The 27,481-nt window shown below is 53.2% G+C and overlaps 1 protein-coding gene across 2 annotated transcripts in view; it reads left to right on the top strand.

Moving 5' to 3' along the window:
- RNF213 (ring finger protein 213) overlaps positions 1 to 27,481 on the top strand; it is a 102,815-nt gene that overhangs the window by 52,252 nt on the left and 23,082 nt on the right. For both annotated transcript variants that reach the window (XM_064495410.1, XM_064495408.1), the window contains 22 exons: positions 688 to 850; positions 2,177 to 2,394; positions 3,572 to 3,712; positions 3,821 to 3,988; positions 4,584 to 5,736; positions 6,409 to 6,602; positions 6,786 to 6,941; positions 7,350 to 10,955; positions 12,445 to 12,581; positions 12,962 to 13,057; positions 13,918 to 14,036; positions 15,387 to 15,506; positions 16,021 to 16,154; positions 16,567 to 16,714; positions 16,955 to 17,096; positions 19,797 to 19,988; positions 20,824 to 20,969; positions 22,010 to 22,164; positions 23,487 to 23,693; positions 23,975 to 24,156; positions 24,785 to 24,905; positions 27,357 to 27,457. In XM_064495410.1, the coding sequence (XP_064351480.1) occupies positions 688 to 850; positions 2,177 to 2,394; positions 3,572 to 3,712; positions 3,821 to 3,988; positions 4,584 to 5,736; positions 6,409 to 6,602; positions 6,786 to 6,941; positions 7,350 to 10,955; positions 12,445 to 12,581; positions 12,962 to 13,057; positions 13,918 to 14,036; positions 15,387 to 15,506; positions 16,021 to 16,154; positions 16,567 to 16,714; positions 16,955 to 17,096; positions 19,797 to 19,988; positions 20,824 to 20,969; positions 22,010 to 22,164; positions 23,487 to 23,693; positions 23,975 to 24,156; positions 24,785 to 24,905; positions 27,357 to 27,457 (7,799 nt within the window). The remainder of the gene's footprint in view (positions 1 to 687; positions 851 to 2,176; positions 2,395 to 3,571; positions 3,713 to 3,820; positions 3,989 to 4,583; positions 5,737 to 6,408; positions 6,603 to 6,785; positions 6,942 to 7,349; positions 10,956 to 12,444; positions 12,582 to 12,961; positions 13,058 to 13,917; positions 14,037 to 15,386; positions 15,507 to 16,020; positions 16,155 to 16,566; positions 16,715 to 16,954; positions 17,097 to 19,796; positions 19,989 to 20,823; positions 20,970 to 22,009; positions 22,165 to 23,486; positions 23,694 to 23,974; positions 24,157 to 24,784; positions 24,906 to 27,356; positions 27,458 to 27,481) is intronic.

The raw sequence follows: 27,481 nt of genomic DNA, 5'->3' as shown, positions 1-27,481 counted from the left end.
CCGACGGGGGTTCCTTAGGTTGTCGGGAGGACCGTGAATTTAGGAAAAGGTGATGATCGTTTTAGTTGTCAGATATTTGTAAAGAGAAACCTGAGCTCTTTAGCTTCTGGAAGCCAAAAGAAGCCATTTGTTCTGTCGGCTCTCCGATCACATCTAGCGCTTAGCCAGGAGTGGTATGAGGCAGGTTACCTCTGTGACAGCTAAGAAGCGAGTCTTCTGCTTTCTGGCCTTTTGGGTGAGCATTTATAAGGTATGGGGTGACCTGTGTTGCAGTATAGACAGAGGTGGTGATGACTAAAATTGAGCACAAAGTTTGGATTAGGCACAGGTAAGCTTGAAGCCCGGCAGCTCTTGATGTAGGTCCCTGTCCTGGGCCTTCATTTCTTTACCCAGAAAATAGGAAAAATAGCGAGAAGCACCTGGCAAGGTGCTTGTGTCCGGGGCGGAGTGGAATGCCTGGCGCAGAGGAGTCGCAGTTCCTCTGGACAGCGGGGGCACGGCGTGGGCGGCTGCGGTGTCCAGGCTGGGACGAGAGCTCTGAGCGTGTGTCAGTCCCGGGGGTTTGCGGGGAGCGGGGCACGGGGGTGGCCAGCATCGCCGCTCCTGGGGGTCCAGGAGCCAGTTCCGGCCCACAGCACAGCCCGGCCTTGCATACTCTTTGACAACTTTCTCTGGTGACTTTCTCAGACTGTCGGGAACAACTTTCGCAACGAAAAACTGAACCAGATCAGCCAGCAGCTTATCCGTGCCAAAAAGCTGCTGCAGGATGTGAGCGAGACCCGGTGCCAGTGTCTGAAGGAGCTGTCCCAGAGGAAGGAGTTCATCGACTGGGTCCGGGAGGCCCTCGAAGGTACAGTCGGTCACTTCAGTGACTGGAAGTCCGCAGGGTGTTCAGATGGCTCACAGGGTGGTCTTCCTAGACTTACGGGCAGTCCCTCCCCTCCATCGTGTTCTGTGTAAAGGACAGTGAGATGCCATCTGCATTTTTTAAATTAATTTAAACATTTTAAAAATTGAAATATATTTGCCAGACAGCATTGTGTAAACTGAGGGTGTATGAGGCGTGGGTTTGATACATTTATATACTGCACTATGACTGCTATTGTAGTGATAATCAGGGCTTTTATCGCATCCCTTGGTTCTCCTTTCATCTTAGTGGTTGGAGTAATTAAGACCTGGTCTCGCAGCAGGCCTCCACCTGCCTTCTTTAGGTAGGTGAGCAAGGTGTGTGCCTCACTGCCTGTTGGGAGAATTTGTATCAGGACAGTGTCCCTCATGTTCTGGTGTAAAATCTGTTTCCTTGGGTACCTTTTTTCTCTCCCTCTGGATGCTTCCTATGAACGGCTGCGGATCATTTTCTTAAAAATCATACCCCTTTGGCTTTTTGCTTTGGTTGACTTTTTACTGGAAGACAAGATGAGTGCTTGTCCACGGAGAGGTTTAATCACACCCACTGGCTGGTGTGCAAAGGCTGGCAGCCTCTGCAGCTCTGTGGCTTGGAGGGGAGAAGGAGGCAGGGAGAGGGGAGGCGGTGGCCCTGGTGTGTGGAGAGGCAAGGAGGGGGCTGCACCAGCCTCTCTGCTGTCACCTGTGGGCTCCCACCCGCTTTGGTAAGCTGCTGTCAACATGTTATGCACCAGCTAAGCTTGGGGTTTTTTGGTAATGAAATGGCAGTGTTGTGGGAGTTTGAGATTTACAAATGTTAGCCACTCTATATCAAAATAGATTTAAAAAAATTTTCTTCTGTACAGCACAGGGAACTATGTTCAATATCTTATAACGACCTTTAATGAAAAAGAATATGAAAATGAATATATGTATGTATACGTGTGACTGGGACATTGTGCTGTACCCCAGAAATGGAAACATTGCAACTGATGGTACTTTAATTTCTTAAAAATTAATTAATTAATTTTAAAAAAAGATAGAGGGCACACGAATGCCCTGTGTGGTGCCCTGACATTGATGGTGTCCAGTAACATCAGGTATTGGTCAGCAGTATTGACAAAAATGGCAAAAGAAAAAGTGCCCCAGGTTCTTATCAAAAACAGAGGGTGGATAAAACCCTAAAAGTGCAGGGTGTCCATTTATAGCTTCAGTAAGGACTGTTGTCCCCAGACTTGAGGCTCATGCCATCACAGGTGGCCCCACACTCCTCTGACCCCTCCTGCCCCAGGCATCACCGAGCTGAAGGTGTTCGTGGACCTGGCCTCCATCTCCGCCGGGGAGAATGACATCGACGTGGACCGCGTGGCTTGCTTCCACGACGCGGTGCAGGGCTACGCGCCCCTGCTCTATGACCTGGACACCAGCGCGGGTTTCGATGACTTCATGCAGCACCTGAGAGAGCTGTGGAAGGCTCTGGATAATGACCAGCACCTGCCCAAGAAACTGGTGAGTCTCATTTCTGGCTCCAGAGCAGATCAGGTTTTAATAAAGCACCGCTTAGCAACTCTTGGGGCAGGACTGCAAAACTGTGGAGCACCCACGTGGCAGATTTTTATGCAGCCGCTTAAAACGAAGTTTCAACGCAGTATCTCTACCTATATGGAAATGCTTTCTCGGTCCTGTTATGTTAGGAAATAGGACACAAAACTGTGTGTAGATAAGTGATTTCTTCTATGCAAAACACATGGGGAAAAATGAGGTGGGGGGAGGGACGAGTGAGGGGTTCGGTGTTAGTAGATACGCACTACTGTGTATAACATAGATAAACAGCAAATGAGCGGTAATGGAAAAGAATCTGAAAAAGTGTCCATATGCACGTAGACGCATAGCTGAGTCACTTTGCTGTACACCTGAAGGTAACGTTGTAAGTCAGCTACGCTTCAATAAAAATTAAGAACTTTAAAAAGTGACTGAAAGGAAATATGCTCAAACGTTAGTGGTTTTCTCTGAATGATGGTACTTGTTAATTCTCCCTACTTTTTGGTATTTTTCCATACTCTCTACAATTGGTACAGATTGTTTTTTCATCAGAAAAAATAAGCATTTTAGCATAAGTTAGCCCGCTGCACCGGGGCGAGCAGACCCGCAGCACGCAGGCTGAGTGACAGGACGGCTGGAGCCCGAGAAGGGGGAAGGGGGGAGGGGGGAGGGAAGGATGCAGCCGACAGAGCTGTTTCCTTTTCCCCGCTGGAAGCTCACGTCCAGACAGAAAGCCTTGGTGGCAGTTTTTCCTTAATTCTTCTGTTTGGACTTGGGGACCCCAAAAGGACACATTTAGAACTTAAGGCCCCACAGCTCTGTGAGAGCAGAATGCCGCCTTCTCGTAGAGAGCTGGGTTCGGGCCTGTTCCTCCCTGTCCGCGTATCCAGGGCGTGGGCTGAGGGGTGCGGAGCACGGGGGATCAGCCCATTCTGGCACCGCCACGTGACAAGTGTCCCCAGAGGGACGCACCCGAGCCAGTGGCAGCTGTGGGCCTCGGATGAGGAGGGCCTCCCCTGTGGGCGACAGCACACGGAGCCGGAGGCAGGAGGGGGACTGCGCCCCCCTGCAGGTGGGGGGGGGGAGAAGGCACAGGAGGGTCACGCATAAGCTGTGGCCCGTGTCCTCTCCTCCTTCCCCACAGCGCGACTCTGCCAGGAACCTGGAGTGGCTGAGGACAGTGAAGGAGAGTCACGGGTCTGTGGAGCTCTCCTCCTTGTCGCTGGCCACCGCCATCAACAGTGGAGGCATCTATGTGATCAAGGCCCCCCCGGATGGCCAGAAGGTGAGCTGTCCCCTGTCCCAGACGCGGCGGCCGGGGGCGCTTACGGGCTGCCATCATGGGGGCTTCCTGCCTCCAAAGAGCCAGCTCTGAGTGTGCGCCGTTCCATAGGTTTCCCCAGACACCGTGCTGCACTTGCTTCTCCCCGAGGGCCTCGGGGGCCAGGAGGAGGTGCGAGACTACTCTCTGGAAGATCTGAAGGAGCTTTTGAACAAGCTGATGCTGATGTCTGGCAAGAAGGATCACCACAACGTTGAAGTTGTAGAGGTGTTTTCCGAGGTGAGAGTTTGTCCCTGTGTTGGAGCAGGTGTCTGGGACCCATCTGTCTGGGTGCGGACTCTCACCCGGTGAGATGCCTGAGAGGGTCAGAGGGTTTGAGTTTGGATTTAATTGGTAATTCAGTCTGCTCTTACATCCGTGGAGAGTGGGGCCAGTGGGTCTGCAGAATGCATTTACTTCAAATTCACGACCCCGAGAGGTGTCGATTTACTCTCTCACTCAGCCAGCACCCCCAGGCTCGTGAAGTCTGGATGGGCATCCTTCATCAGAAGCAAAGGAAACCGTATAACTTACCTCACAGTCTCTCACTTTACTGTGCATTTTACTCGAAAGCCGTTTTGTACTTTATGAATGATGTCTTTTCTTTTTATAATGTGTTGTTTCCTAAAGACGAGATTATGGAAATGAGGAAGGCATGCCTTTCCGTGATCAGTCTGTGCCTCGAGGTCACATAGGGAACCAGGGAGAGACACGGGCCCACGTCCTTCAGGTTCTGAATCTGTTTGTGTTATTCCAGACTGACGCGTCTGGGATAACTCTCAGACTCTCTGAGACCAGCTCTGTGATGTCTGCCTCCTGCTTCCATTTGTAACAGGTGTTTTGCAACGTGCAGAGGCTAGTCCAGGCCTTCATCAACCTTTACTCTGCTGGAAACATGCTGTTCAGGGCATGGACGGCCGAGGTGTACTGCTCCCCCCGGAAGGGTGTCTCCATCTGCATGGACTTCTGTCTGGGGCTGGTGAACCAGTTCACGGAGAGCGGGGCAGTCGCCGGGCTGCTGGAGGCCCTCTGCCGACAGATGGAGGACTTCCTGGACCGCTGGGAGAGATTTGTGGTGGAGAAGCGGGCAGAGCACCCCTACCTCAACTACTACACAGCCGAGCAGCTGGTCTACCTGGGCACGGAGCTCAGGAAGCAGGTCCCCAGTGAGGCCGCCCTCACCATGCTGTCCTTCATCAAGAGCAACTGCAGCCCCAGGGACGTCTCGGAGGCCTGCCCGGGGCCCGACGGCAGGGCTGCCGAGCAGCAGAGGACCATGATCCAGGAGCTGCCGCTCCTGCTCTTCTCAGAGTCCAGACTGGTGGACAAGCTGAGGATCATCATGGAACAGTCGATCGCCTGCATGAGTGTCCTCCTGCCTCACTGCCTGGACCTGGAGGCCCTCGGCCTCTGTCTGGCTCGCCTGGCGAGGACGGCCGGGCCTCCCGTGCAGCGACAGCTCCCCAAGGGCCTGCAGGTCGGCCAGCCCAACCTCGTCATCTGTGGCCACTCCGAGGTCCTGCCGGCCGCCCTGGCCATCTACATGCAGACCCCGAGCCAGCCCCTGCCCACCTACACCGAGGTGCTGCTCTGCACCCCAGGGACCACGTTTGAGGAGGTGGCACTGCTCCTGCGCCGCTGCCTGACCCCCGGCGCCCATGGGCTTGGGGTCTACAGCCTGCTGTTTGCGGACCAGCTGAGCTACGAGGTGGCCTGCCGGGCGGAGGCGCTCTTCCTGAGCCTGTGCATGCAGCGCCACCGGGAGGACTACCAGCTCGTGATGGTCTGCGACTGTGAGCGGGAGCACTGCTACCTGCCCTCGGCCTTCAGCCAGCACAAGGTCCTCGTCACCCCCCAGGCGCCCCTCAAGGACATCCAGGCCTACCTGGCTCACCACTTCCAGGTCCCAGAGCAGATCCCATCAGCCGCTGCTGTGTTCCGGGACCGGATGTGTGTTGGGGTCGTGGCCTCAGAGAGAGCGGGTGTCGGTAATGACGGCTGCCAGGGTTGGGGGGCCCACGAGTCCCGGGGACCGCTGATGGCCCTTTCCTTTTCAGTTGGTGTGTGTGGGGTGCTCAGATGAAGCCCTTTGTAGGTGAGGAGACTGAGTCTCGGGGAGGATTTACTCACCTGAGGTTGTAAGTCAGGGCCTGTCCCGGAACGAGACACCCTTTGTCACCTGGTTTCCAGCTTGGGCGACTCCTGGGAGCCAAGCCATCCACCTCCTCTAAACTGGCTTCTCCGCAGCTTCCCCTTTCTTTTTTAAAGTCCGTTGGCCACTTGGGGGCTTCCTGGGTCCTGAGCAGGAGGAGGTTTCATCGCTCTGTCTTTAGAAGCGGCAGATGCCTCTGGACCCTGCGTTCAGTCACATCAGGATTTCCATCCTGTTGACTGTGGCCCTTTCACTGTCCGACGAAGCCTACTCCCGTCCCCAGCGTGGCGTGCTCCGCTGCTCCCGTCCTTGCCCGGCAGCTGCCATTCTCGGTCCCGGGGAGCAGCGGGGCTGTTGGGTGGGCGCCAGCAAGGAAACCTGAGGCCTCAAGCGTGTGTCAGGCTGCGTCCCTTCTGCGCAAAGCAAGTGGCCCGCGGTGGACCTTTCTGGGTGCTCTCTCGCTTGGTCCGCCAGCCTGGCGCCTAATTTCCATCTGTTACCATTACAGGAAAGTCTCTCTTTGTGAGGAGGTTGCATGGCCAACTGAAAATGAAATTTAATGGGAGAAAAGTGCCCCTAAAAGTTATTCGATTGATCGACCCTCAGCTGGATGAGAACCAAGTCCTGGGCTCCCTCCTGCCTTTCCTGGACGCCAGGCATCAGACAGGACCCATGGTGTTCCACCTGGACGTGAGCTCTTCAGTAAGTGCCCTCGGGGTCCAGCCCCGGGCCCCGCCCTGCCCCTCCCCGGGGTAAAGACTTTCTTCTTTCTGCCTGTACTGATGATCGGTATCATCGGACCAAAGCACAGGATCAGAGGGGCCTCAGGGCTGGGAGAGCTGGTGGCTTCTGTGTGTTTACAAGCCCTCGTGGTTCTGTCTTCAGGTGCGGACTGGAATTTGGGTGTTTCTTTTCAAACTTCTGGTTCTCCAGTACTTGATGGATGTAAATGGGAAGATGTGGCTGCGGAACCCGGGCCACTTGTATATTGTTGAGATCCTGGAAGGGAGCTCGGCCCTGCCACGGAGGCCTTCGAAGCTGGTGCGTGTCGGGGCACCTTCCTGCTTCTGTGGGGGAGGGGTTTAGTGGAGTAGCTGAGTGCGATGTTAGTAAAGAAAAATCAATCTTTAAATTTATTTGTAAATTATTTCTAGAATAAAAGTGCTCATTAATTAGCAGGATCTTAAGCTGGCTTTGTTCTGTTCAGGATGGATGCTGCATGTCTGGGTTAAATGCAGAAAACCCGTCTGCTGGGAGAGGCACCATCTTTCTCAGAGTCAGCTAACACACACATGTATATGCCTAATGGAGAGATTTGGTTCCAAGAGATCAGGTAGAAAAGGGCTTTTTGGTCAACAGTGCAGCATAGACCCCATGGAGGGTTAAAATGCAAAAGCATTTCTTAGGAGGTTCAGCCGTAACCCGTTTTTCTGTGTCTCTCTTCTCCAGAGCACATATGCACCCCCATTCAGTTTTCTAGACATCTTCCCCAAAGTCACGTGCAGGCCTCCCAAAGAAGTGATTGACATGGAGCTGGACCCTCAGTGGAGCTACGAAGAGCCGGGAATGGATCTGAAACAGTTCTGCAGCGAAACGTTCCAGAGACCTTACCAATATCTGAGACGGTTCCATCAGAAGGAAAACCTCGACACGTTCAAGTACCAAAAAGGCTCTGTTGAGGGCACCCCCAGCGAATGCATCCAGCACCTCCTGATTTACTGCGGGGTGATAAACCCGTCCTGGTCAGAGCTCCGGAACTTTGCTCGGTTCCTCAACTACCAGCTCCGAGACTGTGAGAACTCTCTCTTCTGTAATCCCAGCTTTGTTGGAGACACACTGGTGGGTTTCAAGAACTTTGTGGTCACCTTCATGATCTTCATGGCGCGAGATTTCGCCACACCTACACTTCACACAGCTGACCAGAGCCCAGGGAAGCACCCGGTCACCATAGATGGCGTCAGGGAAGAAGATCTCGCCCCTTTCACACTCCGGAAGAGGTGGGAGTCAGAGCCCCACCCGTACGTCTTCTTCAACAGTGACCACATGTCCATGACATTCATCGGGTTCCACTTCCGGCCGAACCAGAACGGTGGTGTTGATGCCATCGACCCCTCGAGTGGGGAGGTGATCAAGAAGGATGTCATGACGGTGGCACTGTACCAGGGGCTGTTGCTTCAGAGGGTGCCCTTCAATGTTGATTTTGACAATCTGCCCAGACACGAGAAACTTGAGAGGCTCTGCCTGACATTGGGGATCCAGTGGCCCTTTGACCCTGATGAAACCTATGAGCTTACGACGGACAACATGCTCAAGATCCTTGCCATCGAGATGCGTTTCCGGTGTGGCATCCCCGTCATCATCATGGGGGAAACTGGCTGTGGGAAAACCAGACTCATTAAATTCCTTAGTGACCTGCGGCGTGGGGGTGCCAGTGCTAACACCATGAAGTTGGTCAAGGTCCATGGAGGAACGACCGCTGACATGATCTACTCCAAGGTCAAGGAGGCAGAAGAGCTTGCCCACTTCAATAAGGACCAACATCATTTGGACACCATCTTATTCTTCGATGAAGCCAACACCACGGAGGCCATCAGCTGCATCAAAGAGGTCTTGTGTGACCGCACAGTGAGTGGCCAGCTGCTGGCTAAGAACTCCGGCTTGCATATCATAGCAGCCTGCAACCCTTACCGGAAGCACTCCCAGGAGATGATCTGCCGTTTGGAGTCAGCTGGTCTGGGATACAGGGTGAGTGCAGAGGAGACGGTGGAGAAGCTTGGCTCCATTCCTCTGAGGCAGCTGGTGTACCGTGTCCACGCTCTGCCACCGAGCCTGATCCCCCTGGTGTGGGACTTCGGACAGTTAAATGACTCAGCAGAAAAGCTCTACATCCAGCAGATTGTCCAGAGAGTGATGGCCTCCACCCTGATGGATCCTCACAAGGCCTGTGTGATCACGGACGTGCTGTCCGCCTCTCAGAGTTTCATGAGGACAAGAGAAGATGAGTGCAGCTTCGTCAGCCTCCGGGACGTGGAGCGCTGTGTGAAAGCTTTCAAGTGGTTTTACGACCGCAGCGGGATGCTCTTGTCCAAGCTGGATTCCGTTCTCTGCGAGTCCAGCGTCAGCGGAAACAGCTTTGACAGAGATCCTGTCCTCTGGTCCCTGGTGCTGGCCATCGGGGTATGTTACCACGCCTCTTTAGAAAAGAAGGAATCTTATCGGAAAGCCATTTGCAGGTTCTTTCCAGAACCGTATAATGATAGCAGGGCTATTCTGGATGAGATAACGCAAACCCAGGATCTCTTTCTGAATGGCGTACCCCTGAGGAAGACCATCGCCAAGAACTTGGCTTTGAAGGAGAATGTCTTCATGATGGTGATCTGCATCGAGCTCAAGATTCCTCTCTTCCTGGTTGGCAAGCCTGGCAGCTCCAAATCTCTCGCCAAGACCATCGTGGCAGACGCCATGCAAGGCCAGGCCGCGCACTCAGACCTCTTCCGGAGCCTGAAGCAGGTCCACCTGGTGTCATTCCAGTGCAGCCCGCATTCCACCCCACAGGGCATCATAGGCACCTTCAAGCAATGCGCCCGCTTCCAGCAAGGGAAGGACCTGGAGCAGTACGTCTCCGTGGTGGTGTTGGATGAGGTCGGGCTGGCAGAAGACTCGCCCAAAATGCCCCTGAAGGCTCTGCACCCACTGCTGGAAGACGGGTGCATTGAAGACGACCCTGCCCCCTACAAGAAAGTGGGCTTCGTTGGCATTTCCAACTGGGCCCTGGACCCCGCCAAGATGAACCGGGGTATCTTCGTGTCTCGCGGCAGCCCCAGCGAGAGGGAGCTCATCGAGAGTGCCAGGGGGATTTGCTCTTCAGAGCCCCTCGTGCAAAAAAGAATCCAAGAATACTTTGCAGCCTTTGCCAAAGCCTACGAAACGGTGTGTGAGAGCCAGGACAGGGAGTTCTTCGGGCTCCGGGACTACTACAGCCTCATCAAGATGATCTTTGCCGCAGCGAGAGCCTCCAGCAGGGAGCCGTCCCCTCAAGGCATCGCACAAGCTGTCCTGCGGAACTTCAGCGGCAAGGACGACATCCACGCGCTGGAAATCTTCGCAGCCCACTTGCCCGAGGCCAGGTGCGTGGAAGAAGTCAGCACCATGCAGCTCATCGGGCAGAACCTGCACAGCGATCGTCGGACGGTGCCCGGCAGAGAGCTGGACGACTCCGAGTCCCGCTATCTGCTCGTGCTGACCAGGAACTACGTGGCCCTGCAGATCCTGCAGCAGACGTTCTTCAGTGAGGACCAGCCAGAGATCATCTTCGGATCCAGTTTTCCCAGGGACCAGGAGTACGCCCAGATCTGCAGAAACATCAACCGGGTGAAAGTTTGCATGGAAACCGGCAAGATGGTGGTCCTGCTCAACCTGCAGAACCTGTACGAGAGCCTCTACGACGCCCTCAACCAGTACTACGTCTACCTCGGCGGCCAGAAGTACGTGGACCTCGGGCTGGGGACCCATCGGGTCAAATGTCGGGTTCACCCGGACTTCCGCTTGATCGTCATCGAAGAGAAGGACGTGGTCTACAAGCGTTTTCCCATCCCCCTCATTAACCGGCTGGAGAAGCACTACCTGGACATCAACACCGTGTTACAGAAATGGCAGAAGAGCGTTGTGGAAGAGCTCAGGGTCTGGGTGGAGAAGTTCATAGATGTGAAAGAAGAAGGGAGCTCACTCGGACACAAATACAGCCCTGCTGATGTCTTCATTGGCTTCCATTCGGACACGTGTGCCTCTGTGGTGCTCCAGGTCGTGGAGCAGCTGGGGTGCAAGGGCTCGACTGGCGAGCTGTACCAGGAGGTATCCGAGCAGGCCAAACTGGTGCTGCTGGATTGCGCCACGCCTGATGCTGTGGTTCGGCTGAACGCTTCCTCACTGGGCCGTTTCACCGCAACGTCCCTTTCCGAGGAGTACTATTACAGACAGCAGCATAACTCCTTTGCAGATTTCCTCCAGGCTCACCTTCGCAGGGTGGATCCAGAGCGCCATACCGCCTTCACAGAGGTGACTATCTTCCTTATTTCACCCTGACCCTCTCTCACCTGGGGTCCTTGAATCCCTAGCATCCAGAATCCGAAAGTCTTTGCAAGTCAGTGTATAGGAGCCATACATGGGTGTGTTGAGACTTCTGATTCCTCTCCGTGGTAAGTGCAAGGGGACATGCATGCTTACGTGAGAACCACATTCGAGTGCTGCGCCGAGGATGCTGGGGATGTAGAGGTGGGTTGGCACAGGTCTTGACCTCGGTCAGCATACAGTGTAAGGTATGGTGAACAGATGCCGCCGATAAACGATAGTGCTGTCCACGGAGGCAAAGAGGAGTAACCAGGTCGGGATGGGAGGTCAGATGCACCCTTCTTTAAGAGACGACCCTCAGGCTAATCGTGAAGTATGGTTGGGAAGGCTTTATAGGCAGAGGGCCCTACCTAAGCAAGGGTGTCAAGGTGTGAAACAACAGTCTGTGCAGGAAGCCAGGATGGGTGGAACTCACATTTCAAGGCTGTGAGTGCTGGCAGAGGGGGATGGGCTGCAGCCCGAGAGACCTCATGGAAGGCCTTGTCAGTGGCACCACGGGACTTTGTGTTTCCTGTATAGAAAGAAGGGACTGATGGAGGAATGTGTGTGGAGATGGGTCCCACTGCCTGGGAGATGGAGGGGGGAAAGTCTGATAAAAGACTCTAGAAAAGATAGACCAGTTGGGAGGCTGCTGTACCAGTTCGATCAAAGTAGAGGATGGATGGGTGGAACTGAGACACAGTGAAGGACTCTGCAAATTGGCAGAGGCCATGACTGGTTCCGTCCAGGGGCTCCGGGAGATGGAGGAGCCTGGAGATGATTCCCTGGATTCTTCCCAGGATGACCAGAGGTTTGGTTAATCACAGTCTAGGAACGAGCATCCAGTTTTGGGGAGGCAGGGGTACGTTCCATTTGGAATGAGCTTTGACGTTCCTGTGACATCCAGGAAGGCTGTCACGCAGTTGGATGTGGGAATAGGAAGCTGAGGGGTGAGGCCAGCTGGGGATAAGGATTCAGGACCTAGATGCTTTCAAGGAGTGTACTGGTTGCACTGTACAGTGTGATCCGGTGACGGAGGAGATCCGCTACGGCTGTGGGAAGCAAGGCCCACCAGCCAGCTCCATCTGAAAGTAAGATTGCAAAGGAGAAATGGTGTTCGTGCTGAGCCCTAAGGAGTCATCAGAACTGTCAGCGGAGACTGAAGCAAGAAAAGGCGGCAGAGTCTAGGAAGGAGACTTGAAGGCGGGACAGGGTGAATCTTCTCCCCAAACCTTTGATCCCGGATTTGCCTCAGCACTGTCTCTTTCAGGAAGACTCCTCTGGGTCTGGATTCTTACCCGTCTGTGTACCACCTGCACAGTGAGGACCCCATAGAAGTTAGCTGTGGAACATCCTCGTGTTTCTAGGATCTAAACCTAGCAGACGTGCAACCTTTGCTTGCCTTCCAGCAAATGATTTGCATTCCCTGCCTTTGCAGGTCACCACGTTCTCCAGGCTGCTGACCAGTCATGACTGTGAGCTTTTAGAGTCAGAGGTAGAGGACAGGGCTCCAAAACTCACGATCCTGTCACTGCAGCAGTTTGACACCGAGTACTCATTCCTCAAGGAAGTCCGGTGAGGGCCCCGCCTTCCGCGCCTGCCCCCACCCCACCAGGCCAACCACTTGGCGATTCGTAGGTGTGGCAGCCACTGGTGTTCTCACCAGCATTAGTGGGCACTGAGGACACGTGACTCTGGAAAGGATGCTCTTAAGTTCTCCAAGTGTCCCTCGCCTCTCTGTCGCCCCCCGCAGGAGCACCCCTCTCTGAGCCCAGCCTCCTCCTGTCTTAGTGGCGCGTTGTTCTTTCTCTACTGGGTTGTCTGCACCCTTTACAGAGGAAGACCCCCCCTGAAGAGTTTTTTCTCTGTATCCCTTACATCTCCCATCACGTTGGGGGTATTATGACCATTTTTAGGACAGAAAACTCACTTGGATAATTCCCTTTTTGTTTCAGAAACTGTTTAACCCACGCAGCCAGATGTAAAATCCTCATCATTCAAACAGATTTTGAAGATGGAATTCACAGTGCTCAGCTCATCGCCTCAGCTAAGTACGTTTTCGTCATGTTTCTCGGCAACTACGTGGAAAACCCCAGATTTATTCGGGAGCTCTTAAAGAATTTCTTCCCTGAAAACTGTATTGTATCAGAATAAACATAGAAATAAAAAAAATGATTCTCCCTTTTTTATAGAAAAACGAAAAGAGAAAAGGTTCGTAACAACACAAAAATGGTCAAATGAAAGCAGTGTAAACAACAGAGTACTGGCAGGATTTAGAAGGGTGTCCTTGGAGCAAACGTTTGAGACACGATTTGGTCATTATTCATTTTAAATTGCATGATACGAATTTATTGCAAGTTCAAGGTCAATAACGCGGTATTAAATGCTTTCATTTGTCTTTGTTGGACGTCTTTATAGTGTGCGTAAGGGAAATCTGATCCTTTTAGCATTAACTATGTTCCCTTATTACTTAATGTGAAGGGAAAAGTGATCTCTGGACCTTCTGAAGCATTGGAAGCATATGTCGTACCACGGCTGTCTTTGGCCGTTGGCTGGCTGTTCGCAGAGCTCTGTTTCTCGACATGGAAGGCCCCGCTAGCCTCACCCACAGAAGCATCAGAGCAAGCCATCAAGGATTGCAAGAGAGGGTTCCTGACCAATGAAAATGCCATTTCAAAGCAGAGTGACACAGGAATGGGGGAAAGAAATGAGCCTGCTTAGAGCGGACTTGCCCCCCTTCCCCTGTAAGACCTCTCTGTGAGATGACAAGACAAATAGTGAAAACTATTTAAAGCTAAAAAAAACCCGTGAGGTTGAACGTGACAGCTCCGAGGACACCCTTTGGCCACCTTACAGCTTCTCGGTTTCGGTTCTGATTTGTCTTGTCTTTGCTGGCTTGCTTTTAAAACAGGTATTCTGCTATAAATGAAATCAACAAGATACAAGGAAGTCAGGGCTGCATCTTAGTCTATTTCATCACAAAACTGTCCCGGATGGGAAGTGGAACGCCCTATGTGGGATCCCATGGAGGTAGGACTGAAATACTCTTGAATCTGTTTGTGTAGATAGTGTCCGAGTTGCTTCTACGTCGGTCCTGTGCTGTGCCAAGTCTGACGTCAGAACGTTAATGTTAATCTCAACAATATTTGCCTCAGATGCGATTAGACGTCTTACCACTGATCAACGTGAAAAAACACTTGTCTTTGAACTGGCTGCCCCAGCGTGTAGCACCTCCTTCCCTTACTTGTCGGTAAACGTCAGTTAAGCTCTCAGGTTCCTCACCTTTTACTGAACGGACAGTGCAGAGAGCTATTCCCGGCTAACACTGTTACGACTGCGCTGGCGCTTCGTGCCTGCTGCCGGGGCGGGAAGTGCCGTCTTAAGTCTCTCTCTTTTTCCCTGAGAAACGAGCCGCCAAGCGTTTACGGCGCTTCGTCTTACTGCACTGGCTTTATTACTCTTTGCAGGGGCTGCGCTTTTTACAGATCAGAGGTTTGTGTCCAGTCTGTTGGTGCTGTTTTTCCAACAGCATTTGCTCACCTTGTGTCTCTGTGTCACATTTTGGTAATTCTTGCAATGTTTCAAACTTTTCCATTATTATCATGTGTTATGGTGACCTGTGATCAGTATCTTTTAAAAAAAATTTTTTGTGGGGGTGGTAGTTCGGTTTGTTTGTTTATATTAACGGAGGTGCTGGGGATTGAGACCCCGTCCTCCTGCATGCTAAGCACGTGCTCCACCACTGAGCTCTACCCACCCACCTGATCAGTGACCTTTGATATCACCACGACAACTCTCTGAAGTTTCAGATGATGGTTAGCAGTTTTAGCAAAGAAGTATTTAGTTAAGGAGCATACGTTGTTTTTAATATAATACAATATAGTGTACACGTAACTTTCATAGGCATTGGGAAACCAAAAACTTGATTTATGTGATACTTGCTTTGTTACGATGGTCTGGACCCAGTCCCAGCGTGTCCGCAAGGTCTCTCCTGTGTAAGAAAACTGGTATTCTAGAAATGGACAAATAATGCTTTAGTCCAGTAGCTTCATGGACAGTGGGAGACAAAGCATGCCAGCGACCCACACCCCTCTACTCATCATGGTGCAGCCAGTGTAATAACAAATGCACTTAAAAACCACAAGCCTGCTTTAGACACTTTTTCTCAAGTCAGTCATTTCAGTGCTTAAAGCTGCCTTCCGTGCTAACCTTGTGGCACCTACAGCGTGACATCTGCAGGGTTTGTGTGTGTGTTCAGTTAGGATGCGAATCATTCGTTCAGCAGCGCGCTGAAACGTCGGGACGGTGCTGTGTCCCCGCTTGTGACTGACGGTAAGAAACCCGCGGAGACACAGAAGATTCTGGGCTTTGTTCCCACAGGGCTGTGGCAGTCTGTGCACATCGACGACCTGCGGAGATCCACGGGCATGGTTTCGGATGTGACTAAGCTGCAGAGCGTGACCATCAGCCAGCTGTTTAACCCTGAAGCTCAGGCTGAGTGTTAGTCCGGAGGGAAGGTCCTCAGGGGAGCAGGGTGGTGGGGGCGGCAGCCGGGAGGTGCGCCCTGGGCTGCGAGGACGGGCCGTCAGGCTTCCACCCCCTTGAGTCCGGCACCGGCCCCTCGCAAGACCTTGGGATACGTTTGCTGAGCTGAGCGCTGAAGAGTCCAGGGCGCCGTCTGCTGCTTTCCAAGGCCAAGAGAAGGCCGTACTTCCCAGGAAAAAGTGGGTCTTTGTGGGTGCCTGGGAAGCGCATCAGATGCTCTTTGCCTGGTTCCTGTGTCACCAGTCCAAGCCCAGGACGGAGGGACGGGTTGCCAAGGGGGGCCACGCCAAGTGGGCGAACGGAGGCTGATCTGCTCTGCGTGACTGACAGCCTCTCCTTTGGAGGCCCATGCCTGGAGCTGGTGCCCGGGCCAGCCTGGTGGTTAGAGCCCCAGCACGCAGTGTAGACGAGTTGCCAGCGCTCCCCTTCCGCCTCTGAACAGTAACGCGATTGTTCTGCTTCTCTGCAGTGAAGGTGGGACAAAGGGCCCAAGTCGACCACGAGGAGGAGATGGAAACAGAGCTGGTCAGATCAGGGGAGGTGGCAGAGCTGGAAATGGAGACGGAAAGTCCTGGGGTGACCTCTGAGCCAGGGGGATGTGATGTGAGTTCGCGCTCTTTCCAGTCCCCTGGGCCTCCGTGCTGCTGGGCTGCCCTTCCTTAGACTTGCCCACTGTGGGTCCGAGGAGGGGCTCAGCCCAGTGCCCCTTCCCTGTACCCCTGCCCTCCCCTGTCGATGAGGGTGAAGCACTAGCGCGAGGTCTGACATTGCCTCCCCCTGGCATTCCCTGGTCAGTTTTGCTCTGCTCCTTGACCACTGGCTGGGTTGAGGGACACAGGACCCTCTCGCAGTGGTTCTAAGGGGAACTTGGCGAGGGCACATGTGGGCAGCAGGCCCGCGGCGGGAGCTTTGGGCGGGAGGAGCACATTGGCGCCTTGACCTGGTCTCCCAGGCATCACCTGGCTCCACCTGCCGTGCGAAGCGGCAGGAATGGAAGGCTCGTCTCTGTCGACAGACGCAGATCCTGGACACCACCAGGCTGCTGAGAAGCTGCATCCAGGGCGCGGTGGGCATGCTCAGAGATCACAGAGAGGGCTGCCAGCGCAGCATGCGGAGGGTGTCCATTCTCCTCAGCCTCCTAAACGAGGACGATGAATACAGAGGTAGGGCCCCTCTTGCCCGCACCCCGGCCTAGGCTTCCCCTTGGGGCGGGGGACCCCTTCCCCGGCAGCTCTCCGTGGCTCCCACAAGCAGCTGGCCCCGTGGGAATCTCGGTGCACCCCCAGAATTTCTGCAGACCTGGCCTGACCAGAGGAGAGGGCTCCCTTCCTGCTGGGGCGGGTCAGCGTCCACCGCTCACTGCGGGGATGTGCTGAAGGCCCGTCTCCTCTGCTTCTCCGCAGCCACTTTCTTACGGGTCACCAAGATGCGCATCTGCGTCCTTTTAAAGAAGCAGGAGGAGAACTGCGTCTTCTTGAACACGAGGGACTGGGTGGTGAGGGCGGCCTCCAGCCAGGACGCCCTCCAGGAGGCCGGCACGTTCAGGTACCGCGTGAAGGGAAACCAGGACGGGCTGCGGGGGTGCTGCCTGGCTCCCCCAGCCGAGCAGAGGGCCCCAACATGTTTCTTTCCAAACCTCTGAGAAATTCAGAGTGGTCGGTTCCCCACTGCCCCCCAAGAGCACAGGGTGGTCTGGGTGGCAGCTATTTTGGGTTTGCTGGACTCTTTCTCTACTTTCGTGTGTCTTTAAATGTTTTCATAACAAAACCCAGAACAAAACAGAACCAAAAAATCCCCAGAACGTCTGCTCTTGTAGGATGTAAATGTTTACCAGCATGCCCGTTGCTGTAGAAACGGATGCCGTTTTGGGTTATTAAATTAAGAAGGCGGTGAGCAGGGGAGGGAAGAGAAGTCATTTCCCCAGACCTCCTGCATGAACTTACTGGATATTTGCAAAAATTAAGACCCAGTGTATTCGTCTCTTGGTCGGGGCCATTTTTCTACAACACTTGACGCTGTTCTCAAGACCAGCCCGTGACGGCCAGTGTGGCTGAGGGAGGGGACCGCTCGGGGTCCCGGATGGAAGGTTTCGCCCACCCCCGCCGGCAGGTCGTCTTAGACCTGTGGCTTCACCACTCTGACCCTCGGTTTCCTCATCGCTGAAAGTTGATGTCATCCAGAGGCTTGGGGTCCGCTTGGTCACGTCACCTTCGTGCCGTCGGCAGGAGGACACGTGGGAGCATCCAGGGTTACTCGGACCCTGTGAGCTTCAGGACGCTGCTTCCGTGGCCGTCGGGCCCTCCTGCTTTTCTCTGGCCGCCCTCCGCTGCTTTCCTCACTGTGCTTTCTGGAGGAGTTCTACCAGCTCAGATACGGACCCAGAATTACACTCATAGCCCTTGGTTCCTCTGAATGGATTTTACTAAACGCTTGATTTTACATAAATGCTTCTCTTTTTTAAAAGTTAAAAAAATTTTATTTTGTTTAGGGGAAAGGGAATTAGATTTATTTGTTTGCTTTGCTTTTCCCGGAGGCACTGGGGATTGAACCCAAGACCTCGCACATGCTAAGCACACTCTCTGTCACTGAGCTACGCCCTCCTCCCATAACTGCTTCCTAAAATCTGTATTGTCAGCCTCCCCTGGACTCCACCCCTTCACTCACTGAACTTCCCGCGGGGCTGGTGTTCAGCAGCCCCACTTCTTCCTGCTCCGCCGTCTGCTCTGGCGTCGGGACTGGCGTGGCCGCACTCGGGGTCCCGGGGGGTCTGACCAGCATCGGGGCCCAGGCAGAGCTCTGGGGCCTCCCACGCCATTCTCACCATCCACGTGTTTTGACTTCGGTCATTTGCCCTCTTGAGATTAAATAATCCAAATTGTGGTAGATTTTACACAGTCAGCCCTCCGTACCCGCGGGCTCCAAATCTGAGGATTCAGCCAACTGCGTCTTGAAAATATTCAGGGGAAAAAAAAATCGGGAAAGTTACAGAAAGCAAAACTGGAGTTTGCCATAGGCTGGCAATTATCTGTGTAGCATTTATACTGTATTTACATAGCACTGACCTTGCCTTAGGTGTCACAAGTGATCTGGAGATGATTCAAAGTGTACGGGAGAGTGTGTGCTTAGCAGGCACGAGGTCCTGGGTTCAATCCCCAGTACCTCCATTAAAAAAAAAAAAAAAAAAAAGCAGGTAGATATAACTAAAGTGAAAAGCAAAGTCCTGGGTTCAATCCCCAATGCCTCCATTTTTATAAATAAATAAGTAAGTAAATAAGTAAATAAATTCCTAGTGCCCGCTCAAACCAAAATGTAAAAAAACAAAGCGAACAGGAGGGTGTAAGTTGGTCCACGCACGTGCTGCGCCATTTTTCATAAGGGATTTGGGCGCCTTCCACTTGCAGGCGCTCACACGGGTCCTGGGCCAGGCCCCGGGGCTCCCGAGGGCGGCTGTGCTGAGGTTTTCTGGCACCGGGTCACAGGTGCCGCTGCCCCCGCCTCTCCCGCAGACCGCTTTGCCCTTCGCTCTCCGCGTCTGCCACACGTTTTCCAGTTCTGTGTTTTTGAAAGGGAAGTTCTTCTTTTCAAAACAGAGCCTGCGTTTTCCTCCCCAATATGAATCACCCAGCAGTAGATTTCTTCAGGCTTACCACGAGGACTTTGAAATGACTTACCAAGTTTGTTATTACGATAAACATAACAACACAGTGCGGTGCACTTAATATAAGCATCCGTACGTAGATATTCAGACCTAGTGCACTAAATTACCGCCAACAAAAACTCAGTTCTAGATACGGTCGTGCGTTCTTCCTTACCGTGACCTGGAATACACTTACTTTGGGCTTTTCTTTGTTATATTCTACCAACAACTGATTTTTTTTTCCTTAAGATGACACTTTTTTTTTTCCAAATGAATTTGGTCATTCTTTCTTTATCGGTAGAGCCTGGGTGGCCTGTTCTGGCCAACAGCTATGTGACAGAGTACAATGAACACAGCTTGGCCTTTCCATCGACCTAATTGCAGTTCACTAGATGTAGAATTCAGGACCATTCCGGTCCCGCCTCTAATCTGAGAAAGTTCCACGCGTGAGGCTCTCTTCTAAACCTGTGTTTTCATAGCTATAGCGCGGGCTTGGCAGAGCAGGTGTTTCGTTACCCCCGAGAAGGCACGAGTGTGAGGGGGTGCAGGAAGCCCGCTGTGCTCTGGGGCCCTGTCGTCTGAGCGGGGCTGCCTCTCCCCCACTGCAGGCAGACCCTCTGGAAGCGGGTGCAGGGTGCCGTGAGCCCCCTCCTGGCCAGCGTGATATCTTTCGTGGACAGAGACGGCAACCTGGAGCTGCTGGCCAGCCCCGACTCTCCGTCCTGGGCGAGAGGCCTTTGGATGTTTGTTTTCAGTGATGTCAACCTCCTGAACATTCCTCTTGTGACCACCAAGACAAGGTGAATGGAAGACTTTCTTTTTGTGGGAAGGGGGGAAGAAACCCTAACAGAGCAGCGATCTTAATAGGCTCTCCCAGGCATCTGACAGAAAGCGAGGATGGATTTTAGAACAGCATGCGAGTTGACTCTTTTTGCAGGTTGGAGGGGCATGGCATTCCAGTAACAGATGAGTGTTTCCTTGAGTTCTGAGAAGTCTTTGCTCTCTTCTTGCCTGTCCTCGGTTCCCTGTGCTCAGAGCACCCATTGCAGTTAAACTGGCTGGCTCCCACCCCGTCCACACCCAGGAGAGCTGGTTCTGTTGCGGCTCCCGCTCCTCCCGCCGTGGCGGGACCTGCACAGCCTACCCCTGCACCTGGTGCTGTGCCTCGCGAGCTCAGCTGCCCTCCCAGACGCTTCCTGTTTGGACCTCAGGGGGCTTTCATGCTGGGGTGGAGGTTAATGTAGAACGTGCCGCCAGTGGAATGCTCACCCTCTCGTGGAAACACTGATTTAGGAGACAACACCCTGTTGGTCATGAGAGAAGGAATCGCTGCTGATGAGGCGTGTTCTCTCTGCACGGGGAAAGGGCAAAGGTGGTGCAGGCCCCACCTGACTGGTTCTGCCCAAGACTTGAGTTGACCTGCTTGACCCCTTTCCACTGTGGGTTTTGTTTCGTCTGTAAAACCAAGAGATGGCATCATGCTGTCCTTGAGTTCCTTTATGACAGAGAAGCCCTGCAGCCCGCTGAGCACCCCAGTTCCTGAGGATGGAGAGGGCTTGGCGTCAGGGTGGATGTGGTCTGTCTCGAGCGCCGTCTCACTAGCCGTATTCTTGGTCCTCCTCTGGCTGACGACAGAGCTCAGGGTGAGATGTCGTACATCATGGTGCAGAACTACATGGACCTTTCGGAGAACTCGTCCAACGCTGTCCCGTTTAGCTGGAGAATCAAGGACTACCTGGAGGAGCTGTGGGTCCACACTCAGTACACGACAGGAGAAGAAGGTGAGCCCAGTGGTGTGGTGGGAGGGGACCCTGCTCCCTGGCACGAGCTGTCATCCCTGTTCTGAGGCCCCTGGACAACTAGGGCACCAGGACTTGGGGTGAGCTGAGCGCTTGTCAGCAACCGCCAGCAACTAGAGTAGAGGTCTTCGTCCAGACGGAGCCTCGGCGTCCTCCTGAGTCACACGGCACCTGGCTCTGCTGTCAGGTGCCAAGTAGTCTGGCCACAGGCATTCCAGGAAAACCAGCGATCACAAGCACTTTTGGGAAAGTCACCTTTCATACGTGAAAGAAACTTTTCACAGTTTACGTGTCGTGCTGCCTTCTCCAAACACAGGCCGGAGACGGTTACTAGACTTGTGTGCGTTCATTCACTCACAAGGTAGCCTTACAGTTCATCAGGTGGGCAGATGGCAGATCGCTGAAACTAACAACACGGTACATCAACTGTACTTCAATTTATTAAAAAAGGGAAAGACTTCCTTAAAAAATATGAGTCGAAATACTTGAAGATGAACTTACTTTTCCAGGTAAGCGTCTGCTGCTCTTTCTGAATGAACTTGAAGCAGTCTCTCTCCTAAGGAAAGAGTATTTCTCTCTCTCAAGGGCCGTCCCCTAACTGGCCCTGCTTCCCGAAGACGGCACGTGACATGGGGGCCAGCACGCTGTCCACTAGGGGGCAGATCTTTCTGGCTGGAGCTACACATGGCACCAGCCCCCAGGAAATAGCCCGTTCGTTCCTGGTTCCCTGGGCCCTGAGTTCCTGAAGCACTTTATGACTTCGTAGAAACAAACTTGGTCTGGCCCAGACTGTGTTATCTCTTGGGAACCAGCTAGGCTTTTGTGACCGAAATTTAACAGCTGTTCTGACTTTGTTCTGTTATTCCACTGGGGAAATGCCTAAAGGGTCCTGAAATGATGATAAAATCAGGCCATCTGCTCCCCTGGCAATGAAACCGTGTCCACATCAGCACGGTCGGTGGGTTAGGGAAGCCATGGTCGACACCCTCACCCCGACCTCTCCTCGTCTCCCGCCCCCGCAGGACTGGCAGGGAGGCTAGTGGACATCTTTCAGCAGACCCCTCTGGGCCGGTTCCTGGCCCAGCTCTCTGGCGACCAGCGGCAAGAGCTGCTCCAGTGCTACGTGCAGGACTTCCTTCTCTTGGCCATGGGAGTGTCCACTTGGGAAGAGTTACAGGTAAGTGCTGGCTCGGGGGCAGGGGCGCAGCAGGAACAGGATGCCAGCCTGGGAGCCTTCCCTCGGCTCTTGGGGCTGAGCTGTGACGCTCGTGGGGCACAACGTGGTCCAGCAGGACGCAGGCGAGACGATGCAGCCCACACCCTCGGAACACTTGGGGCCGCCCTCAGCCCACTGCCCAGCACCCTGAAATGTGGGCCTTCATTAGCAGGAGAAAGACCTCCACGTTTCCTGTGACGCTTTCCATGTACTTATTAGCTTTTTCAGGAGGAGGTAATTAAGTTTACTCACCTGTGTGTGTATTTATTCATGTTTAACAGAGGCACCGGGGAGGGGGGGAGCCCAGCGCCTTGTGCGTGCCGAGCGCACGCGCTGCCTCTGAGCTCCGTCCTCCTTCCTGGTACCTTTTTAAATGTTTAGTTTTTCTTGAAGAAAACTAGGTAACTATTTAACTGACCACCACAGGGAGATAATAATTAATAATAACAAATTTCAATGGAAAGATTGAAGATTTCAAACTTTAGTACGTAAAAAAGGAAACTGACACGTTTGAGGAGAGCACACTTACAACCCTTGCGACTAAGGGTTAGTACGGTGTTCTTAGGAATCAACATGGAAATCCCCTAATCTTTAAAAAGCGGGTGAAAGTTATAAATTAACTGTTAACAGAATAATTACACAGATACCCAGGAAACATGGGGGAAAATGCTCCGGCTAACTCGTTAATCAGCAAGACACAAGCAGGTTTCAGGTACCGTTTGCTGGTCCCTGTGGCAAAGCTGGTCTCAGAAAGGCTGGAGGTTCCCCGCTGCCGACAGCGCTGTGGACAGCGTGGTGCTTGGACGTCTTTATAGAACCTGAGCTGCTGATTCCGTCCTGGGAGCGTTATCAGAGCCGTGGACACATTTTATTCATGGGAATGTCCTTTTTAGTTTTGTTTCTGAACAGGGAAGATTAGAGACAAGTTAATTGTCCAGAAGTAGAGGGGTGGACAAATTAAAGTACGGCCACTGATTGGTTCTTCTGCAGCCATTGAAAGTGACGTCCTCCAAGCACACTTGGTGACAGACAATGCTTGTAAAGTGGGGAAAACTCAGCGATGCACTGTGACCCCAGTCTGGGGACACCAGGGAAGTGGGGGCCGGTCTAGACACACCCGGAGGGGCCGACACCAGAAAGCAGTGCGGGGTGCTCACAGTGCTCCTGGTTTCTCACTTCCCTTTTTCTCTTTCTGAGTAGTCCTGGTTTTCCACAGGGAAGACACACCCTCTGTGTGTGCGTGTGATTTGTGTACATGCAGTGAAAGCTTGTTTTCATCCCAGGTTCTGCAGATGGCTCTGTGGTCCTGCATCTATCAGCTGCAAGCAGGAAGGCCAGAGGAAGAGGTCTCCTTGCCGTCCGTGCACCTCGCCTACCAGCACTTCAGGGGCCGGCTCCAGAACTTCTCCAGGATCCTGACGATCCATCCCCCAGTCTTACCCAGCCTAGCAGGAGCCACACAGAACCACAGCTGGGCTGCACGTGAGATGGTACGGTCCCTGCAGGCGGGCCTGGCTTCCTCATGCTCCCGTGGCCACCCTGGGAAGGGGGTGCTGGTGGGCCACGTTCCAAATGGGAGGCGTCTTCACGGGGCATTCTTGTCAGTGTGGCTCAGAGGTTAGAAGGCATCGAACTCGAGCTTCCCAGATCCTAAGACAGAAGGAAGCTGCAAGCCTGGGACACAAGGACACACTGGGCCAACAGCCAGGGCCTCCGACTTAGAGTGCAGGGGACGGGCTGCTCGGTCACAGGCCTGTTGCCCGCCCCCCAGGCTCTGGACGTGTTGGCGGCAGTGGCCTGTGCTGAAATGCTGACCAAAGACCTGCTGAAGCCCAGTCCCCAGGCGTGGCTGCAGAAGGTGAAGGACCTGTCCATGCCGCTGGAGCTGCTCTGCTCAGACGGGTACACCCAGGGCAGTGGGATGGTGAGCAGAGGCCTCATCCAGGAAGTCAGGTGAGACCCGGGAGCCGTGGGCACACGCGAGAGAAAGAGCAGATACTTCTGCCACGAGAAGGAGGACTTTCCTCATTCACTGTTTAATGTCTGCTGAACTGTTATTGCGTGCCAGGCATCGTGTCGACCCTAGAGACGCAGGGAAGAACCTGCATTCAGGGAGTGATGGGCGTGGTAGGTGTGAGCAGATTGTCATCATCCCGGGGGAGAAAGGCTGCACGGAAAGGGACAGCTGCAGAGGCCCCCAGCAGGACAGCAGGGCAGGCAGGGCGGCGAAGGGGGGCAGACAGTCAGGGCCGACTTCCGGGCGTCACATGCTGTGCTGGCCTTTAAGGGTGAGGTGGGACTCGCCGGACACAGGGGACTGAACCAGCACAGGTGGAGGCGCAGAACGTGAGACTCCGAGGAATGTCCAGGCTGAGTCCGGAGAGAAGACTGGAAAGAGACAGAACGGGGTGGGGGTCCGAGAGCACATCACAAAGGCCTTCGACCAGTCCTTTGCCCCACCTCCACCCCCGGTCCTTTTCTTACCTATCAGCTCCTACGCCTTGGAGCTGCCTCTCTGCCCACCTGTTTCTGTCTCAGGCCCTTCTGTCAGAGCTGAGCGAGGGACCCCCTCTCTTGACAGAACCCACTGGAGTCGCATTTTCTCCGTCGCACTTTTTGTGGAGCACGTGCTCCTGGGGACCGAGAGCCAGGTTCCCGAGCTGTGCGAGCTGGTGACCGAGTACGTCTTCTTGCTGAACAAGGTGAGTCTGCAGGCCCGGCCCGGCGGGTGCGGGTCTGCCTCTTTGCGAGTCGGGGGACGGCTGAAGCGTGGCCTGACTTTAATCTGCGGGGTGGTACAGTCCCTTTCCGCTCTGACGGTTTTCTCTGGAAGTGCAAAGGAAAGTGATTTCATCACACAGGCTGTTCAGGTTTCAGTGCTTAATGTTTTCATTTTTACCCTCTCTGAGTGCTAAGTCAGGGCATATCATTTAAGGTTCCTTGCAGGATAGGAACTATTCATGCAGAAAGCACACTTGGGAAACCTTTGGGAGGACCGAAAGGTGGGCTCCAGCCTGGTCTCCAGTGCCCCAGACCCGCTCAGCAGCCTGGCTGCCCAGGGGGGCTGTCTGCCACGGTCAGGAAGACAGGGTGCAGAAGGCCACTGGGCTTGCGGACTTCACACAGTGCTGTCCGTGGGGCCCAGGGGGCAGGAAGCCCATGCCTCTGCCCCCGCGACACCTTTATAAAGTGGTGATGCCCAGGACAGTGTCCTTGCAGAAAAGGTGACCATCCTTTCAGCATCAGTGGCCACTCGGGTAAGACAGCCTCAGTGCGTTTGGACTGGGAGCCGCACACAAGCGCGGCCGGTGGCTTCGCTCTGCAGCCTTTGAAGCGTCTCTTTGTGCCTGGCTTATTTCACGTGGCATCCTGTCCTCAGGGTTCATCCATGTTGTAGCAGGTGTCAGACTGTCCTTCCTTCTTGAGGCTAGGATTCCATTGTAAGGATGGAGCCCATGCTCTTTTTCTGTTCATCTGTTGATGGACATTTGGGTCATTTCCACTTTCTGGCGACTGTGAGTAGTGCTGCTGTGAACCTGGGTTTACAGATATCTGTCTGAGTTGCTGCTTTTCATTCTTTGGGGTGTACACCTAGGAACGAGATTGCTGGATCACATGTAATTACATGTTTGACATTTTGAGCAATCACTGTACTGTTTCCACAGCAGCTACATCACTGACATCCCCACCAGCAGTGTGCCAGGGTCCAGTTTCCCCACATCCCTGCCAACACTTGTTATTTTCCATTTTTTAACTTTTTTTTTTTTTTTTTTTTTTTTTTAGGTTAGTGGAAGGCCTGGGGATTGAACCCAGGACCTTGTGCATGCTAAGCACACAATCTAACCCTGAGCTATACCCTCCCCCTCCATTTTTCAAAGTAATAGCCCTCCTAATGGGTGTGAGGTGGTCTCTCACTGTGGTTTTGGTTTGCATTTCCCTGTTGGCTAGTGATGTTGAGCATTTTTTCACATGCTTACTGCCCATTTGTATATCTTCTTCAGAAAAAGTCTACTGAAGTCCTTTGCCCATTTTTGAATCTGTTGATTAACAGACCAAATTTAGCAAGGTATTAAGAACACGCATATCATTTCCAAGTAGGATTAATCTTGGGAATTCAAGGATAGCTCAAAAATCATAAATCTATAACCGTCATCAGTTATATAACAAATTAAAAGATAAATTCCAAATGATTATTTCCAAAGCGTTTGATAAAATTTATAATTTGGGGGGTGGAAATGATACTCTTGCCAAGTTAGGAATAAGAAAGAACTCACTTCAGCTCATAATGCCCAAGGGCTTAAGAACATCTACAGCAAACATGCCTAACCAGAAAATTCTAAGCACACTCGTTAAACCCACTGTCTTGTATCATTAAAGACGTGCGTTTCTTAAAAAATAGTGTTTCCACGTCTAAATACAGACCTAGAGAATTTTCGCACTTGTACTCAGACCCGTGGGAGTGCAGAAATGTTCATAACTGCAAGAAATCAGGAACATTCTAAACGCTCATTAACGGGAAGCAGGTGACCAGTACATTCGTCCACAAGGACGGTACAGCAGTTAACACGGATGGTCTGAGCCTGCTTGCATCGAAGAAAAAAGCAAGTTGCAGAAGTTCAGGCGGAGTGCGGTACCCGTGATACAAAGTTTCCGGTGTTCAGAACAGCAGGACTTCCCCGCAGGCCTGCAAGCGCAGCAGAAGTAGGGATCTCAGCACGTGGTTCTCTGGGCAGGGGGCGAAGTGTGAGCAGAGAGGGTCACGTGCTTGGAGCTGAAACTGCACCTGTAACGTTTTGTTTCTTTAAAAGATGATAAAGCAAATGTTCAAAAAATGTTAAGATTACGTAAAGCTTGGTGGGTATACAGACGGTCATTATGTGACAATTTAAAGTTTGAAATATCTCCTAATGGAAGGAGGTGTGGGGAGTGGGCCTTAAAAGAAAAAGAGGAGGGAAAAAAGATGAGAATGTCAGGCTTCTCCCCAAAGCAGCAGCATCACAAAGGGCATTCAGAGTTAAACTGCCAGACAAACAGAACAGCCCTGCAAACAGGCGGCAGGGTCCTAGCTCCCAGCCCCAGCCCGGGCAGAGGGGGGCCTGCGTTTGCCTGGTTGACCCCTGCTCCCCTCGCCCGCCACTGCCTTTCTCCTTCAGTGTCTGCAAGAGGACTCTGACCTCAAGACCCGCAAGCCTTTTGTCGCAGTGATGACCACTCTTTGTAAATGCAAGGAGCAGGCCAGCAAGAACTTCAGCCGGTGAGGTCTTGGGTTTGGGCTCCA

Source organism: Camelus dromedarius, chromosome 16 (genome assembly GCF_036321535.1).
Source record: "Camelus dromedarius isolate mCamDro1 chromosome 16, mCamDro1.pat, whole genome shotgun sequence".
In the NCBI taxonomy this organism is placed as follows: domain Eukaryota; kingdom Metazoa; phylum Chordata; class Mammalia; order Artiodactyla; family Camelidae; genus Camelus; species Camelus dromedarius.
This window is presented reverse-complemented; position numbering and strand designations above follow the sequence as displayed.